At 36.0% G+C, this 16201-nt stretch overlaps 1 protein-coding gene across 7 annotated transcripts in view; it reads left to right on the top strand.

Moving 5' to 3' along the window:
• ERBB4 (erb-b2 receptor tyrosine kinase 4) overlaps nt 1-16201 on the top strand; it is a 970339-nt gene that overhangs the window by 684043 nt on the left and 270095 nt on the right. For all 7 annotated transcript variants that reach the window (XM_036022897.1, XM_028510101.2, XM_036022900.1 and 4 more), the window contains exons 6-9: nt 3918-4036; nt 6672-6813; nt 10925-11038; nt 12823-12949. In XM_036022897.1, the coding sequence (XP_035878790.1) occupies nt 3918-4036; nt 6672-6813; nt 10925-11038; nt 12823-12949 (502 nt within the window). The remainder of the gene's footprint in view (nt 1-3917; nt 4037-6671; nt 6814-10924; nt 11039-12822; nt 12950-16201) is intronic.

A 16201-nucleotide genomic window follows, 5' to 3' on the forward strand; every position in this document is an offset into this window, starting at 1 on the left:
TATGTATTTAAAGTTTCACAGTCTAATGATTATTATAGAACACAAGATTGCACTGTTAGATTATATCCATCACTTATTATTTTCGTATTTAATAGTGCACTCCATGAAAGAAATGATCTTAATATGAACATTTCATAAATCATTTAAAAATAAATTTATGGTTGATTATATTTATAAATATTATCTAGTCTAAGTTTCTCATTTTGTGGGAAAGACCAAAGTATAAATAATTAAAACATTTTATAAAACTATCTTTAATCACCACAGAGTTAAGAATATAAATTAATACTTCAGTGTACTTAGATTAAAATATGGCGGGACCTGTAGAATGTGATTGCTAACTCACTTCCTGCTATTTTCCAGCTGAGCAATTCCTGTCCACTAAAAGTAAATTAACAGACTGTTGTGTGATAACTCGTTTCAAATATAGTAATTAGTAATTAGTTTACTTAATATATATGTGTTATTTTAATTAGTAGCTCTTGGTACATTAAAAAAAGGCTTAAATCTGAAAAAGCAATTATATTTAAATCTATTATTTACAAGAGTATTTACTGCAAATGTTTTCTTTATATGGTGTTATTTACTAATTAGGACATCTAAATAAATATACCACTTGGGTAACATTTAGGAACATGAATATAAGTAGAATATATGAATATGCAGAGTTAATAAATTGATATCATATATCTGGGTATATTTCATACACAGTGTATAAGTAATATATTTGTATAACGTGTATGAAATGTAAATAAAAGCTACATGGATGCCAGGGAGATATTGGAATACACCAGCAAACAAAAAGTGTAATAATTGAGGTAAGTATGTTAGATGGTGATCAATGCTGTAGCAAAGATACAGGGAAGGAGAAAGGGAGGGAAGATGGACAGAAGGAGGGAAAATAGCAGGAAGAAGAAGAGAGAGTATGAGAGTGAAGGAGAGGGTCCAAGGGTCCATCAGGAATCAGTGGTTTGGAAAGATTCAGTATTAAGTAGGGGTAGATTTCATTGACAAGGTGAGATTTTAACAACGACTTAGAAAAGCTAAAGGGGCAGACACAGTTGGCTTATTTTGCATAATTTTATTCTGGAATATTTACAGGAGAAATTATTTATTTCAAAATTTAGTGTTATCCAAGTTGCAAATACAAAATGTGCTCCTCTTACAAGACAATGCATAAAATTTTGTTTTTTTAAATCTTCTATAAGCTTTTGCAAAGTAGTATCATATGACTTTATTTTTACAAAATTAAAAATAAGGCAGGATGAATCCAAGTACATTTTTACTTTAAATTCTACTTGATGTTTTTATTGAGAGTATACATAGGGAATAATATAATCACATCCAGTGGGAGGATTTAGTTCATATTTAAACATTATGGATTTTTATTAATATCACCATCATGTCTCTTAGAAGGCATCCAAGTGAAAAATATGGAATTATGAAGTAATCATTGGCTTAATATAACGGACACTTAAATCTAATGATAGATATTAATAAGAATTATGCTATTTGCATGTTGATGTGCTCCATTGCTTGATATTTTGGTATTTGCTTATCTATATTGGTTAGTGCCCTACATCTTTAACTCTCTACGTGTTGTCTTCTCCTCTGATAAGGGCATTAAACATTAAGTGACAGATATTTACTTTGAGTTGGTTAAACATGACTTACTTATTTGGACAGGATACTTATTTATTGTGTATTAAGTGCCAGACACTGTATTAGTCACCAAAGATACAATGCAGATAAGATGATACAGTTCAATAAATTACACTAATAGTTTATTCAAGGAAACGAACATGAACAAATGAATACAATGTGCTATGATTAGTGCAGTAATAATATAACAGTGCTGAGCACCGTTTACAAGGGACTTGTTAAGCACTTTGCATCTCTATCTGCCATCCTTCTAGATAGGCACTAATACTAACTCCATGGTAAAAATTTAAAGTAAAATCCATAGTGGTTAAAGAATTGGCTATATCACAAGGACAGAGTTTGAATATAAACCAGGGCTTTCATACCTCATTGATTGCTCTATCCCTTTATCTTCTTGCTTGTTCAGAAGCAAGAATGACAAACTAACTCAACCTGGAGATGAGTCTAGAAAGGTTTCAGAGCAAAAGGAGCACTTCATTTGAGGTTTATTGTTGAGTATTTGCTAAACAAAGACACAGGAAGGGATTTTAGCATGAAGGAATGTGTTGGGAAAAGACAATGAGATCCAAGGTTGCATGTGGTGGAAACAAGAATCACGGTGGTATATGTGTTTGGCTGGATGTGAGAAGCACAGCAAGAGGGTGAGAGATGCCAGTGCAGCTAGATACCGGTAGCCAATTGATGAAGGACTTCTATCTGTTCCTAATGAATTATTCTTAATATAGGGGTGGCAAGTAAATTTTACTCTGTGAAACAACACTGATTTGTATAGACAGTGACATATTTCAAGCCATTGCTTTTGGAGCAGCAAGGAGGAATAATCTGGATCTGGAGAAACTTACAGAAGGGTATGCGATAATTTAGAGGTAAATTTCTAAACAAAGTTGAAGTAGAGAGGAGAGATGCACTGAAGAATTTTATTGCTTGTACTTGGTATTTTTGTTAGGTATAAGAAGTGATGTAAGGGGAAAGGAGGCATAGAAAACACATCCCAACTGTTTAATTTAGCTGCGGGATGCATGGTGCTGCCATTAGTCGAGATAAAGGAACAAAGAAGAGAAATATACTTGGTGGTAGAAGTGGGAAAGTGAGTCACATTCCATTTTCTACATCTTGCATTATCTAAATGGGGACTTTTGTAGACAACTAGGAATACATGCTGTAGCTCAATGGAGAATTCAGATCTGGATCTCAAAGTAATCTGCCTATAGGAATTATGCAAAGTGAAGGATGAAGGTTGCATTCAGGCATGAACCCATAGCCCAAGAAAATTTTCAAGTACAACCAAGACAAATTCTGAAGAATACTAATATTTATAGTGCAATCTTGCTCTAGGGTGGAATTTTACTTCAGTGAAGGAAGCTTTGAAGAACTAGTCAAAGAGGTGGGGAGAAACAAGGCTGAAATGGAAACACAGAAACCAAAAAGTGATGTGCTACACATGTCCTGTAAGATTTGTGTCTCTGAACACTTAAAGACATCTCTCTAATAAGTGACATAAGCTGAATTGTTTCCCTCTATACTGTAATTTTGAAGCCCAGACTATAGCATTGTTTTTACAAAAAGTATACTTTGATATGATTCAGTCGATTGTATTCAAAGATTATAAGAAAAGTTCCAATGGAGGTTTTGTTGTGTTTCATATGAATGTGTCCCCTTCCTCCTCACTCCCTTTTCTCCTTTTCTTACTTTCTTCCATACTTCCTTTTTTCCCTTCTTCCTTCCTGTGAGAATGCTGCCCATGCTCACTCTCTCTCTCTCCCACCCTCCCTCCATCCCTCTATTTGATATGAATCATGTAAGATACAATGTGAATCACATAAAGATTATACTTTCCTCTGCACTGACTGCTAAAAAATCCTAAATTTGTTTCTGAGGACACCTGCTCTAGGACCCAACTCTGCACAGTGTGAATCGGCTTCTCTGCTGACTTTATCTTTCCCAACCTGTCTAAGCATCTCATTCAGTTATTTCATACTTGGTTCTATCTTGCTAGATTATATGAGTTTTGTAGAGCACAACAGTATTTATTGGAACCGGAAAGAATATACAAACTCATTTGTGTGTTAATTTGGAAGGTTTTTGTGCAGTAGTTTTCATCTGTTGCAGACTTCATTTGGTAAACATTTGTCAAATTCGTCAATGGTGGGTCAGTCGTCATTCTAGAGCCCAGCTTTTCTCAGCATCTCCAGGTCACCTTAGAAGTCTCTCTGGGTGGCTGACTTTGACCAAAACTGTGTATCTGTCTTCTGCAGTGACAAGGACGGTGTGTGCAGAACAATGTGATGGCAGGTGCTACGGGCCCTATGTCAGTGACTGTTGTCATCGAGAGTGTGCTGGAGGCTGCTCGGGACCTAAGGACACGGACTGCTTTGTGAGTCTGGGAGTTCTTCCTTTTATTCTCCTGCTTCCCCTGCCCTCCTCTTTGATGCAGGTGCATTGAATCTTTAACATCTTATTTAAAAGATCTAATTTAACCATTTTAGGATTAAGAAAGAGTCTTTGCCTTCCTGGAAGTCATGCATTCACTAGGTGGCTATTGATTAACTAGGACTGTTCTTTGTGCCCTTCTGTTGTAATTTATACTACCAGTGAGATTTATTAGACAATGTGAAGATGATCATGTTGAGATATCTTTTTAAAAACTAATATTATCTTCCCGAAATTTATAGTGATTACCTGTTTATGTTGTTGCATCAATGAGTCTTCTGTATAAGGGCACTAGCATTTTATCTCTTAAATATGAATTTAAGACAATAGCAGATAAATTTATAAATTGAATTATTTTTAGTTTATGTTGTCTATAAACTAATATCATTCAAAATTATAAGATTTACAAATGTATGCTTGAAGCAATTTATATGCTAATCTGTGTGATTTTTATTTTAGAAGAGGACATTTTTACTTCCTTAAAATTTATCACTTGTTGGGGACACTTAATTACATTTTGCATCTCCGATAAAGCTATTTCTGTTCTTTTGAATACATAGAAGCAATTCTGTGAGCTATAGTTAATGCAGTTTCATACACACACTAGCTTCATTTTCAGTTAAAAACCATAGAATAAGAAGTTGTTTTTGTTGTTAAAAATAAAGACAGGGATTTGTTTTTTGTTACCCCTTCTCAACTATCTGAAGAATACACATATATATTTAGGATAGAGTATTTTTTCAAACTGGCATTTAATTCTGGAAGTAAGCAAACTATAAATTATAGCTCTTATGATATAATCATTTGTGAATTATCTTAATGTAACAAGAAATTTAACTTCACTACCCTACTTCTACAGTAAACAAAAGTATGTATTGCAGAAGTGACTAGTGAGGAAGAAGAAATGAATATTGAAACATTAAGAATTTAGGGCAGCTGCTCAGCAGGTCTGGGTTTGAGACCCTTCCCTTTGCCTGTCTCCAGCCATGGGTTGGAAACTGGGTTTGGTAGATGCTAAACAAGCACTGGGTTAATTCCAAAACAGTAACACCAATCAATACCAACAACACTCATAACTTTCACCACATGTTTTTCATGGTTCCATTATCATGATAAGCAGAGTGCCAAGAGAACCTCAGAGTTTTCATTTCACTGTTTTATGGACTGTTCCCATGATTCCACTTTGCTATTTGGTACAGCATGTTCAAGAATGCCAGGTCAAGGCCTTGGCATAAGTTACAGTGTTCTGTTTGTCTGGGAGGTAAATTTGTTTGATTCCTCTGGCTCATGTTCCTCTGTTGCCAAGCAATCTGTGCACAGCACCGCACAAAGTATGTTAGTAAACAATTATGAGGACACATGAAGTTTCATAGCCATAAATTAAAACTCACTGAGTTTTCTAGATTGGTTTTTAATAGATTCTTCCTGGAAAGTGTCATCATAGTGAATAATGTATCATCAGTGATTCTTGTTCTGATTATGCATCTCATAGACCATCATCGGGGGATTGTCTTGTTTGTGATATAGTGCTTGCTAAAACAACAATTGATGAGGAAAATGTTTTGGAGAAACAGAATGAGTTAGTGCTTATTAATAACCATATATAAAATTTATGATGGCTGTAAAATACTACATGAGTTCATGTTAGCTTGCCTTCCAAGACCTAAATTATTCCTGTGAAAGTTTCATGTTTTTAATTAATAAGATTAGTTCATCCACTCTTTGTTAACCACAAGTTTTTATGTACTTATACATATGCTCTAGTTTTACACTACATACCTCATTCTCAGGTAGTAAAATTGTTTTTAATTGTTCTCAAAGGCATTTGAACAGTTTAACATACTGAGGTTTAAATGCAAATATAAGTCAGTGGGTATAAATTGTTTCACTTGAATCGATGGCTTTTACCAAGTTGTGTGACATTATGAAAGAGATTATGCAGAAAAGGCATCATAGTATGCAATGATGGGCTACGTGGAGCTTCTTCTCATTTTGGCATTGCACAGCCTGCATTGACTCTTTGGCTAGTCAGCTGCCAGAGCCTTTTCTCTGAGTCCAGCTTAAATGGCCATCATGTGTTTTCTCACTATACAGTGAAGACAAATGTTACTGAAGGCAATGAACTCTCCAAACACCAGCTTTCATGAAAAAGTCTACCATTTAGAACTGGTAATTTAGTTATTAGTCATTAGCTCTAGACTCTAGGACTCACCATATAACCCTTTGAATAAATGTGAGCTTAAATAATGTTTTACTGCTAGATAACTTTAATAATTTAAGCCCATTTTCAATTTAGAAGTTAGTCGACAGATACTAAGCAATTTGAACAACAATAACTAGAGGTGGTATATTTACTGACATTGTAAAAACAGTTTTGTAAAACTGTAGAAGTCCTAAGCAAATCTGAACTTAAAATTAAGTGCTGGTGACTATAAAATTATCAGATTTTTCAGTTTTTATGCAATTGACATAAACTTAATGAAGAACACAAACTCCCATAGAAACTGCTGCAGTAGTGTTCCTTTAACGAGTATTATTAAGATTATTGTGAGATAAAATTAATGTTTGCTATGTTGCAGGCCTGCATGAATTTCAATGACAGTGGAGCTTGTGTCACTCAGTGTCCCCAAACTTTTGTCTACAACCCAACCACCTTCCAGTTGGAACATAACTTCAATGCAAAGTACACATATGGAGCATTTTGTGTGAAGAAATGCCCACGTAAGTAACAGGAAAAGAAGAGCCAAATTAATTATGTCATTATGTAAAAACAAAAGAATTTTAGGCCAATTTACCATAACTTGAAACTTGTAATAATATCATGAATTACTCAGGTATGGGGACAATAAGGGTTTTCAGGAACACATGGACACATGGACACATGGACAAAACCAAGGGAGAGGAGGAAGCAAGGGAGGGAGGTGGGTGGGGCTGGAGTAGGGTGGGGAGTGGTGGGGAGAAAATGCAGACAACTGTAATTGAACAACAATGAAGTAATTACAAAAATAAATAAATAAATTCAAAAAATTAAAGTGATTGGCCCAAAGTCTCAGCAAAGGAATGGTATGGTTGAGGTTAGAGTGCAGTCTCATTAACTTCCAAACTCATTTTTTTCTCAGTACAGCATTGATTTTGCACAAGATGCTGTTTCTCAGAAAAATGATTAGTTTTATGGAGCGAGCTACATAATGGAGTATGCTTTTAATACCAATGAATTCTTACCGAAAATTATTTCTGATTACTTATTTTAAAGAGTATATAGCATTATAGTTTTAAAATCAACTCTAATAGTAAACAGTAACAGTACATAGGAGGGGCATATGAAGGGTTCTTTACCAAGCTTGTAACTCATTCTGGGGGTTTAGAGTGACCAGCTTAAATTTCATCAAGAATTCACTAAAACATGCCATGACTCTCCCTTGAATCAGTTTCTTTGCTTAGACTGACCAATGGGATATTTCTGCAGTGTTTTATCTACTGGCAAGGCTGAAATATCACTACACTTGTTCACATACTCATTTTAAAGAAGAAGGCTTTCAGCCCTGGCTGGCGTAGCTCAGTGGGTTGAGCACGGTCTGCAAACCAAAGTGTCGCAGGTTCAATTCCCAGTCAGGGTACATGCCTGGGTTGCAGGCCATGACCCCCAGCAACCGCACATTGATGTTTCTCTCTCTCAATTTCCCTCCCTTCCCTCTCTAAAAATAAATAAATAAAACATTTTTAAAAAAGGAAGGCTTTATAATCCACACAACACAGAGTATGGCATTCTTGGTTTTGTCCATGTGATGGCCAGGGAGTGTGTTGGGACATGGGATTAGAGTAGCTATGGGTTCTGACTTTGTCTGCTGTTGACTATGCTATTCTAAATGAACTATTTAGCTTTTCATTTCCTCCTCTTTTAAGATGCTGATGGTAATAATCTTATCTTTCTTCTCTTTCCCAGAGTCATTATAAAGATCAAAGGGATAGGAAATAAGGATACAAGAGATAGTATATAAAAACAAGTTTTTGGATACAATGACAATTCTAGTCATTATTACTCAATATTTTATATGTTAAAAGAATCATTATATATAGTGTATAATATATATACACTCACTCTAGGACAATAGAGATTTTTCCATTTTAAACGCTTTAATATTCAAACATGTTCTTGATCTAATAACATCTTATCTAAACTTACCCATTATCTCACCACCTAGTAGTATCCTTACAAAATAGGGGGTTTGAAAGTATTGTAAAATGGGGCTAGATGATGAAATTTTTCCTTTTCTTACACAAATGTTTTCTTATTTTACTACCTTCAAATAATGGTGCCTGGCCCTAAAGATAGTCAAAACTATGCTTTGCTCTTTTTTTGTGTGTTTGTTTGGGTTTTTTTGTTTGTTTGTTTTTGGTTCTGTTTTCTTTTTATTCAAGTCCTGAGGTTGAGGCCCAGAGTTTAGGCTGGGGTGGAAGAAGTACCAAAAATACTCGGTGACTCAAGTATTCACCTTTCCTTTACTCTACCCTTTACACTAGCTCATTTGAAGCATCTTAAATGATAAATTGTGGCAAGTGGCTAAACATTGAGAACTAGTTTGTGAAATTACATGCCAAGTTAACCTTAGATATGGTAGCTCATGAACTTCCTTTCTTGGATTAGTTCAGGTTTATCAAATCACAGACAAATTTAGAACACTTTAGTATTTATTTAAAATTCAAATTTTTGATAGATTTTACTCATAAGGCATGGTAGCTAAACTAGAAAAACAAAGATGTTTAGCTTCTAAATACTGTTCTGTAATCCCTAATCCGGAATTCTGAAATTCAAAAATTCCAAATAACAAATATTTTTGAAACACATTTGGCTGCAGATACTGAAGCTAACTCATAGGAAGCTATTAATAATCTTTATTTATTTTGTTTGGCATAAGTCACTGCAGGAGTGTGGAATAAGGGGTATTCCTAAAGACCATGCAGAAAGGATGGGCACCTGTTACACAGTGCATGCGCCTGCCAGTGGTTGGGTTCCCCTGAAACATAGATTAGATTGTCAAGGAGTGTTCTCAGAGTCGAGACCCAAGGGGAAAGGAAGGCAAGTGTCATCAGGCTGTGACACAGTGTCAACTAAGCGCCTTGTTTCATGGCTGATGCCCTCTGATAAGATAGGTGTTAACTCCGAATACAAGCATCTTTATCTTCACACATCCTTCCCACTCTCATGGATTCATATATGTCCCTGTACCCCAGACTCCCTTCAATTCCAGATTTTCTAGCATTTCTTTTTGAAGGACAAACACTGCTCATGAGTTCATATAAATTCTAAGCTTAAGTCACCTCCACACAAAGTAAATGATCATTTGCACTCCCCCAAACTGTGCCCATTAGTAGGATTTTTCCTGTCACTACATTTCAAGCGCACTCCTTGGAGAGGCCACACAGCAGCTGCCATCTATTTTCAGCTACTTGCATTCATACACCAAGCTTAGTGTTTGCTCTCCTCTGTCAGCTTGTCATACGTGCCCTCTCTTGGTCTTTACGCAGTCACAGGTATGAGCTGAGTGGGAGGCGCCAGCACAATGGTAGATGATGTGGAGGTCTGGACCAACTACCTACGTAGCTTTCTTGTGTCTCTGCCAGGGCTCATATTCTATCCCAAATCTACTGTTTCCATCTTGCAATGGATTTATTATGGGACTGTCCAACATTATGATATCATGATTCTAATAAAATTTTGTTTTGTATGGGCAAGTCTGGTGACAAGGTCAATCAGTGACCCATGGTTAGGTGCTCTGTCTCCACCATGACCCAGGAGCATGTCAGGAGCTGTTTGTTAAATGGTGTATAATTTGTACTGCAGATGGTGTGGTTTAGCTCAAGAATCCTAGGGGTCTCTGATGTGATTTTCCAGTTGGGATTTGCTGTAACTCCACATGGTGTGCTTTCCCACCATATATCCTTCTAATGTCATAGTGCCTTTTGGATTTTGTGACTCGAGTGGTAGTATTGCTTGCACCCCAGTCTAGACCTGCACCAGATGCCTTTCTTGTTCTGGATCCCCTTCACGGCCAGACACCTTCCACACTGTGGAATGCTGAGCCAGAGCAGCAGTCTCAGACACGGAAGGATGCTGCCTTTAAAACCCAAACTGGCATAGCAGGTATCGTGTGCTCCCTTTATTGTGGCAGACTCTACATGCGATAATTTGACCCTTTCTTGGGAGAGAATGTCTTGGCATATTCCTGATCACTGGACTCCTAAACACTTTAGCAATGTGTCAGGTAATTAGATGTTCCTGGTTTATTTTGTACAGCTTTCTTAACAGTGCCCTATCAAATTTTATTTTGTTTTACCATATAAAGCTATAAGACAGTTTCTATGGCTCTCCACTGGAAGATGGAACACATTTTAAACATTTCCTCCTGCACATGAAGTGCAGTCTCTTGATTGAAGGCAGTTTAACTTCAGCTTCATTTGTGCTTCGTGTAACTTGAAGTATTTTAGACTTCTGACTTGCATCATGACGTGAAATGAAGTGGAACTATTGAAAAACATAAACTAAATGTCATGTAGTTTCCCAAGTCTATGAAAGAAATTTACTCTGTCTCAGGGGGCCATTCGGGACTCGGAGCTGTAGTCAAGCAAGCGCTCGTTGTTGTCAAACACGCCATCCTAAAATTTGGATGTTCCTCGAGGCTGTGCTAGGTTGAGATGTTCTGACAGAGGCTTATTTTAGGGAAAGAGACATATAGACCATCAACGATGGTAATCATTTTCACGCCGTAAAATATTTTGTTTAAGTTTGTTTGCTGTGCATCACCATTATTGCTAATTTTACCTTTTTTATCAGATAACTTTGTGGTCGATTCCAGTTCTTGTGTGCGTGCCTGCCCTAGTTCCAAGATGGAAGTAGAAGAGAATGGGATTAAAATGTGTAAACCTTGCACTGATATTTGCCCAAAAGGTGAGTGATAGCTGAGATTATTCTGGCTGGGACAGGGGGCCTATAACAAGTTTACTTCTATACTTTTATATGCATTTACTCTTTAGTGGGGAGACTATGTTCGCCTCTCAGAACATACCACTCCCGCAGCAAACCCTCCCACAGAAGCTTTTCCATGACTTTGAATAGTTCTCAGCATTACCCACTATTGTAACAATGTCCATTACTGGCTTTGAGTGATGGATGCCACTATAATCCAGGTAAAACTTGAATTAACTTTGACAGGACCTCAGAAATTAAGTTTCATTTTGTTTTATATGCAACGAGTCTTAGAAATTATGAGCAAAACAAGGGTTCACACAGTTATTTTAGCATCCAAAACACATATTAGTGCTTGCCAATGTATCCACAATCATCTCCTATGCATCAAAAGGGGTACAAGGGAAATGCAACATGACATTTACTCTCCAGGCCTAAAAAGTATTTTGAAAGTAAGGTATAGGAAATGGCAAGGACATTTACCACAAGTGTTAAAAAAATGTTGCAGATAATTGATGTTCTAGAATTTGAGTGGAGGAAGAAATAACTTCCAGCTATGGTTCTCAAATTAAAGTCCAGTTCAAAAAACTTTTTAAATATTATTAAGCTTTTCAAAGTAATGGGATTCTGTTTTAAAAGCACAAATTTTGGAATTACCTTTAGACTTCTCTCTCTCTCTCTCTCTCTCCATATACACACACATTTTGTTTTGTTTTGTTTTCTTCTTTTTTTTTAAAGTAGGGCCTAAAGAAAGCACAGGTAATACTTAATGTATAAACATTTGGATGGCTCTTTATTCTGATTATAACTCAACACATATCAGGACCATTTTTTACTATATATTCTTTATTATTTAGATTTTCTTCCCAATTTTATTTTAATCACTGTTCAAGTACAGTTTTCTGCCCTTTACTCCCATCACAGCCCACCCACCCCTCCCTTCACACCTCCCTCCCATTTCCACCCCACCCTAGTTTTTGTCCATGTGTCCTTTATATTTGTTCCTGTAAACCCTTCCCATTCTCCCCTGAAATTCCCCTGAAATTCCTTCCCCTCTCCCCTCTGGTCTCTGTCAGCCTGTTCTCTATTTCAGTGTCTTTGGCTATATTTTGCTTGTTTGTTTGTTTTGTTGATTAGACAAGTATTTTTAAAACTGGAGGTTGTAGACCATTATTAAGCTATGAAATTATCTTAAGTGACCAGCATTTAAAAAGTATTAAAAACAATATTTAAGCCTGGCTGGCGTAGCTCAGTGGATTGAGTGTGGGCTGCGAACCAAAGTGTCGCAGGTTCTATTCCCAGCCAGGGCAAATGCCTGGGTTGCAGGCCATAACCCCCAGCAACCGCACATTGATGTTTCTCTCTCTCTCTCTTTCCCTCCCTTCCCTCTCTAAAAATAAATAAATAAAATCTTAAAAAAAACAATATTTTAGGATGAATTAGAAATGAAGTAGACTTTATGTAGTAAGTGGAAGTTTTGATTTATTCAAAGTACCATTTTATTTATCCATCTGCTATGTGTATATACTGGGTCTTGATACAAAATACAATTCTTGTGAGTCATGGTCACTAGACAATATAGGGACACTGCCAGCCAAGTAGCAAATGTTGCATGAAAGAATTATATATGCTAGAAAGCCATTTATTTCCTGTGATAATATTTTAATTTTATAATAAAAAATGTTATTTTATAATGAAAATGCAATGATTTATTGACTGGAAAAAAAAGTTTTTCAGTATCCTGACCATGGCTCTCGTTTCTCCAGCATGTGACGGCATTGGCACGGGATCACTGGTGTCAGCTCAGACCGTGGATTCCAGTAACATCGACAGATTCATAAACTGCACCAAAATCAATGGGAATTTGATCTTTCTTGTCACTGGCATTCATGGGTCAGTATCAAATTTTTGCAGAAAATGATTTTATGAAGTATAGACAAAGCTTAACCACGTCTTTAGCTTTGTTTGCTTGATTCCTTTTGACCCAGAAGAGTTCTGCCCCACGTTAATGCTCTTCTCCAGCAAATCAAATGTTATGTTTCACCAGCAGGGGGGCTAAACCCAAGTGTGGGATATACCCAGATTATGACATTAGTGACTACTCAGATTTAAAAACATACATTTATGTACAAGCTAACAAGTATTTGTAGAGCATTCTCATTTAATCTGTAGATTCCAGCAAGCTTGATACATTTTTAGATACGATTAGGGAAACAATAGCAATGGGTGAAATGGCAAATTCCATTCAAATTTCTAAATAATCAGTTTCAAACATCATAAGTTAATATTCCTTAAAAAATGGATGTCACAAAAAGCAAATCAGGCAGTTGAAATTGTCCTGAGCTTTCAGAACTTCTTTTTGACATCACATGTATTTTTCTCTGTTTTCTAAGGTTGGAAAGTTAGTACCATCATAAGGGATCTATAAAATGAATTTCATTTTAGCAGTAAAAATTGTAACATTTTCTGGACTCAGTCAGTACAGAACCACCTGCTGGTTTTAACTAGGAAAACAACCCAGTTTGTAGTCTTTCAATTGCAATAAAAATGTCAATAGTTTACTTTATATTTTATCTATTTGTCTATATTACTACTTAATCTCTAAATATTGGTGCTATGGGCTACAGATAAAGAATATCACTCACATATTTCAGTTCAAAATCTTACTCTAAACATATATCATATTATTTCCAGAAACAACAAAATTGAACACATTTTGAATAAATGTGTCCGACTAGAAATAGCAAGAGAAACAGAACAGAGTGTCTCTCTCTATTCAACTAAATTACTATACGTCTTGTTCTATAAATCATTTCTTCACTTTAAAATGTAGCTTTTAATATGGGTCTATGCCAGATACTCAAATAATATGTACACACTTTCTGTTTTAGATATGTTATATTTGACCCATGCAGTATTTTTTTAAAGGCCAAGATTTCTAAATTCTTTTTTGAGAATATGTGCATTTGGTTACTCTTAACCCCTGTTTTTACATGGCAACCATCTGTTCAGGCTAGATAATACTCGCCATTTGGCTATTGGACACATTCTTTCAAATTCACCAGAGTTCCCACTGGCTCTTCCAATCCATTTACACTGATATAATTGCCTCCCTTGGCCACTGGATAGACCAGGGTTGATACTGATGTGCATCTATATAATTTAATGCATATGCAACACTCCGTAAAACAATGTATTCATATTTTAACTTTTAAAAACCAAATTTCACCATGAATGACAAATTGGATCATGTTAACAGTGTCTTCTGAGGAATGAAACATAGCCACTCAATTCACATTACCTGATTCCATCCTGATATAATAAATGAATTGGCCTCAGTCCATCAGTGTGGAGAAAGATTTGGAAACAGCCTCATGAAGTGCATTACACGAGTGGCTTTTATCTCAATCAGGCCAATTTCTATCTCTTACATATTAAGCATTTTAATGCTCCTTCTTCAATTCTGAAACAAAAGTCATAGATAAGAGTGCTCATGTACACACAAATACATAGCAATTTTATAAAGTGTTTTTAATTATCCAGTTGGAATTTAAAGAAGTAAGAGAAGATGTTTAGTTATAGCACAATCGTGCCATTGCCAGAAATAGACTAGGTACTCTTATTTCCTTATGTAGAGTGGGAACCATAAGCCAAACTCAGTGTTTAGGGTTATCCGTAGGAATAAAAATAGTCTGTTAATCTTGTCATGTTCAACATTGTTCACATGCATGAGTTTTGAGCCTCAAAATGCTCCCCCCAAAAGCATGTCCATACTGTGTCAGGTGTGTAGATGACAGTCGGCAATGATGATGGACAATGGAAATGTGATAATAGCTAGAGTGAAAAGCTAGCTTTCAGCACAACTGAAAAAACTATTTCTCTGTCTTAACACTGAGCTTTATATTGGATCTCCAAACACAGTGACAGAGTCAATATAGTGTTTTTACTCACACTCTGAATTTAGCTAAGAAAGTTCTTGATTTTATAATTCTATGGATTTCAAGTGGCTGGTACTCTGAAGTTGGTAAGTGGAATTCTGTCAGCTTATTTTATGAGAGTCCTGAATCTCTAAAATTAAGTGTATAAAATTTCTGTGGTCCATTGGGCTTCATGTGAACAGTCTAGAATTTATTAATACCTGGCAACCTGGATGTGTGCTCAGTAAAAGTTTGGACTGACCCCATTACTGTGTGCTCGCCCTGGATTTTTACTGTTTCTCAGTAAAGTCAGAATATTTTATTATATTATTAGAGCTGTTCTATACACTGCTTTTCATCAAAAAAACAATTGTGGAAAGTTCATTCTACTATTAGAGTGCTGATATTTCTTCTGCATACAAAAGTCTTTGTCCATAAAGTACAATAGCAACAAGCCCTGAATGGTGTGGCTCAGTAGGTTGGGCATCGTCCTGCAAACCAAAAATCTACCTGTTTGATTCCTGGTCAGGGCACATGGCTGGGTTACAAGCCAGATCCCAGTTGGGACTATGAAAGAGGTAACTGATTGATGTGTCTCTCCCTGGCTTTCTCTCTCATTTCCCTCTGTCTAAAAGTAAATAAATAAAATCTTTAAAAAGTAGCATGACAACAAGAATTTTCCCAGAAGGTGAACTTAATTTTTTGGCTTCATATTCATTAAAAACATAGTGATTTATTCTACACATCTTCAGTTATGAGCAAAGGAAGTTGTTCCAGAACATTTCATTTAGACGCCAAGCTTTTGAAGATCTTCATATCACATTGAGGAAAATATTCACTGTTTATGTGTGAATTTTAGGGAAATTCATTTATAGTATTTCTCGAAGCCTTCCAAACTCTCCATGTTACACTAGTTGTACGGTGTATTGACTGCACTTCCTAGTTTGGAACAGTAATTTAATCAACCAAAGGTATTTTTTTCCCTTCAAAGACATGGGATGTTTCATAGTATAAAAGACTATGTTAATGAATCAAGTTGAAAGTTGAAAGGGCTACCATTAACATAGTTTTTATAAGGCTCTAAGGCTAGAATAAATAAATGCCAATGGTTTCAGACTGAAATTCCCAGGAAACAGACCATATGCCTCTCTGTCAGGGATTGCGAAGCACCTTGGTTGATAGGTAGCCCTGTTAAAACTGTATCCGGTGGATCACCACACCCTCGTGT

The sequence above is a fragment of the Phyllostomus discolor genome, chromosome 4 (genome assembly GCF_004126475.2).
Source record: "Phyllostomus discolor isolate MPI-MPIP mPhyDis1 chromosome 4, mPhyDis1.pri.v3, whole genome shotgun sequence".
Classification (NCBI taxonomy): domain Eukaryota; kingdom Metazoa; phylum Chordata; class Mammalia; order Chiroptera; family Phyllostomidae; genus Phyllostomus; species Phyllostomus discolor.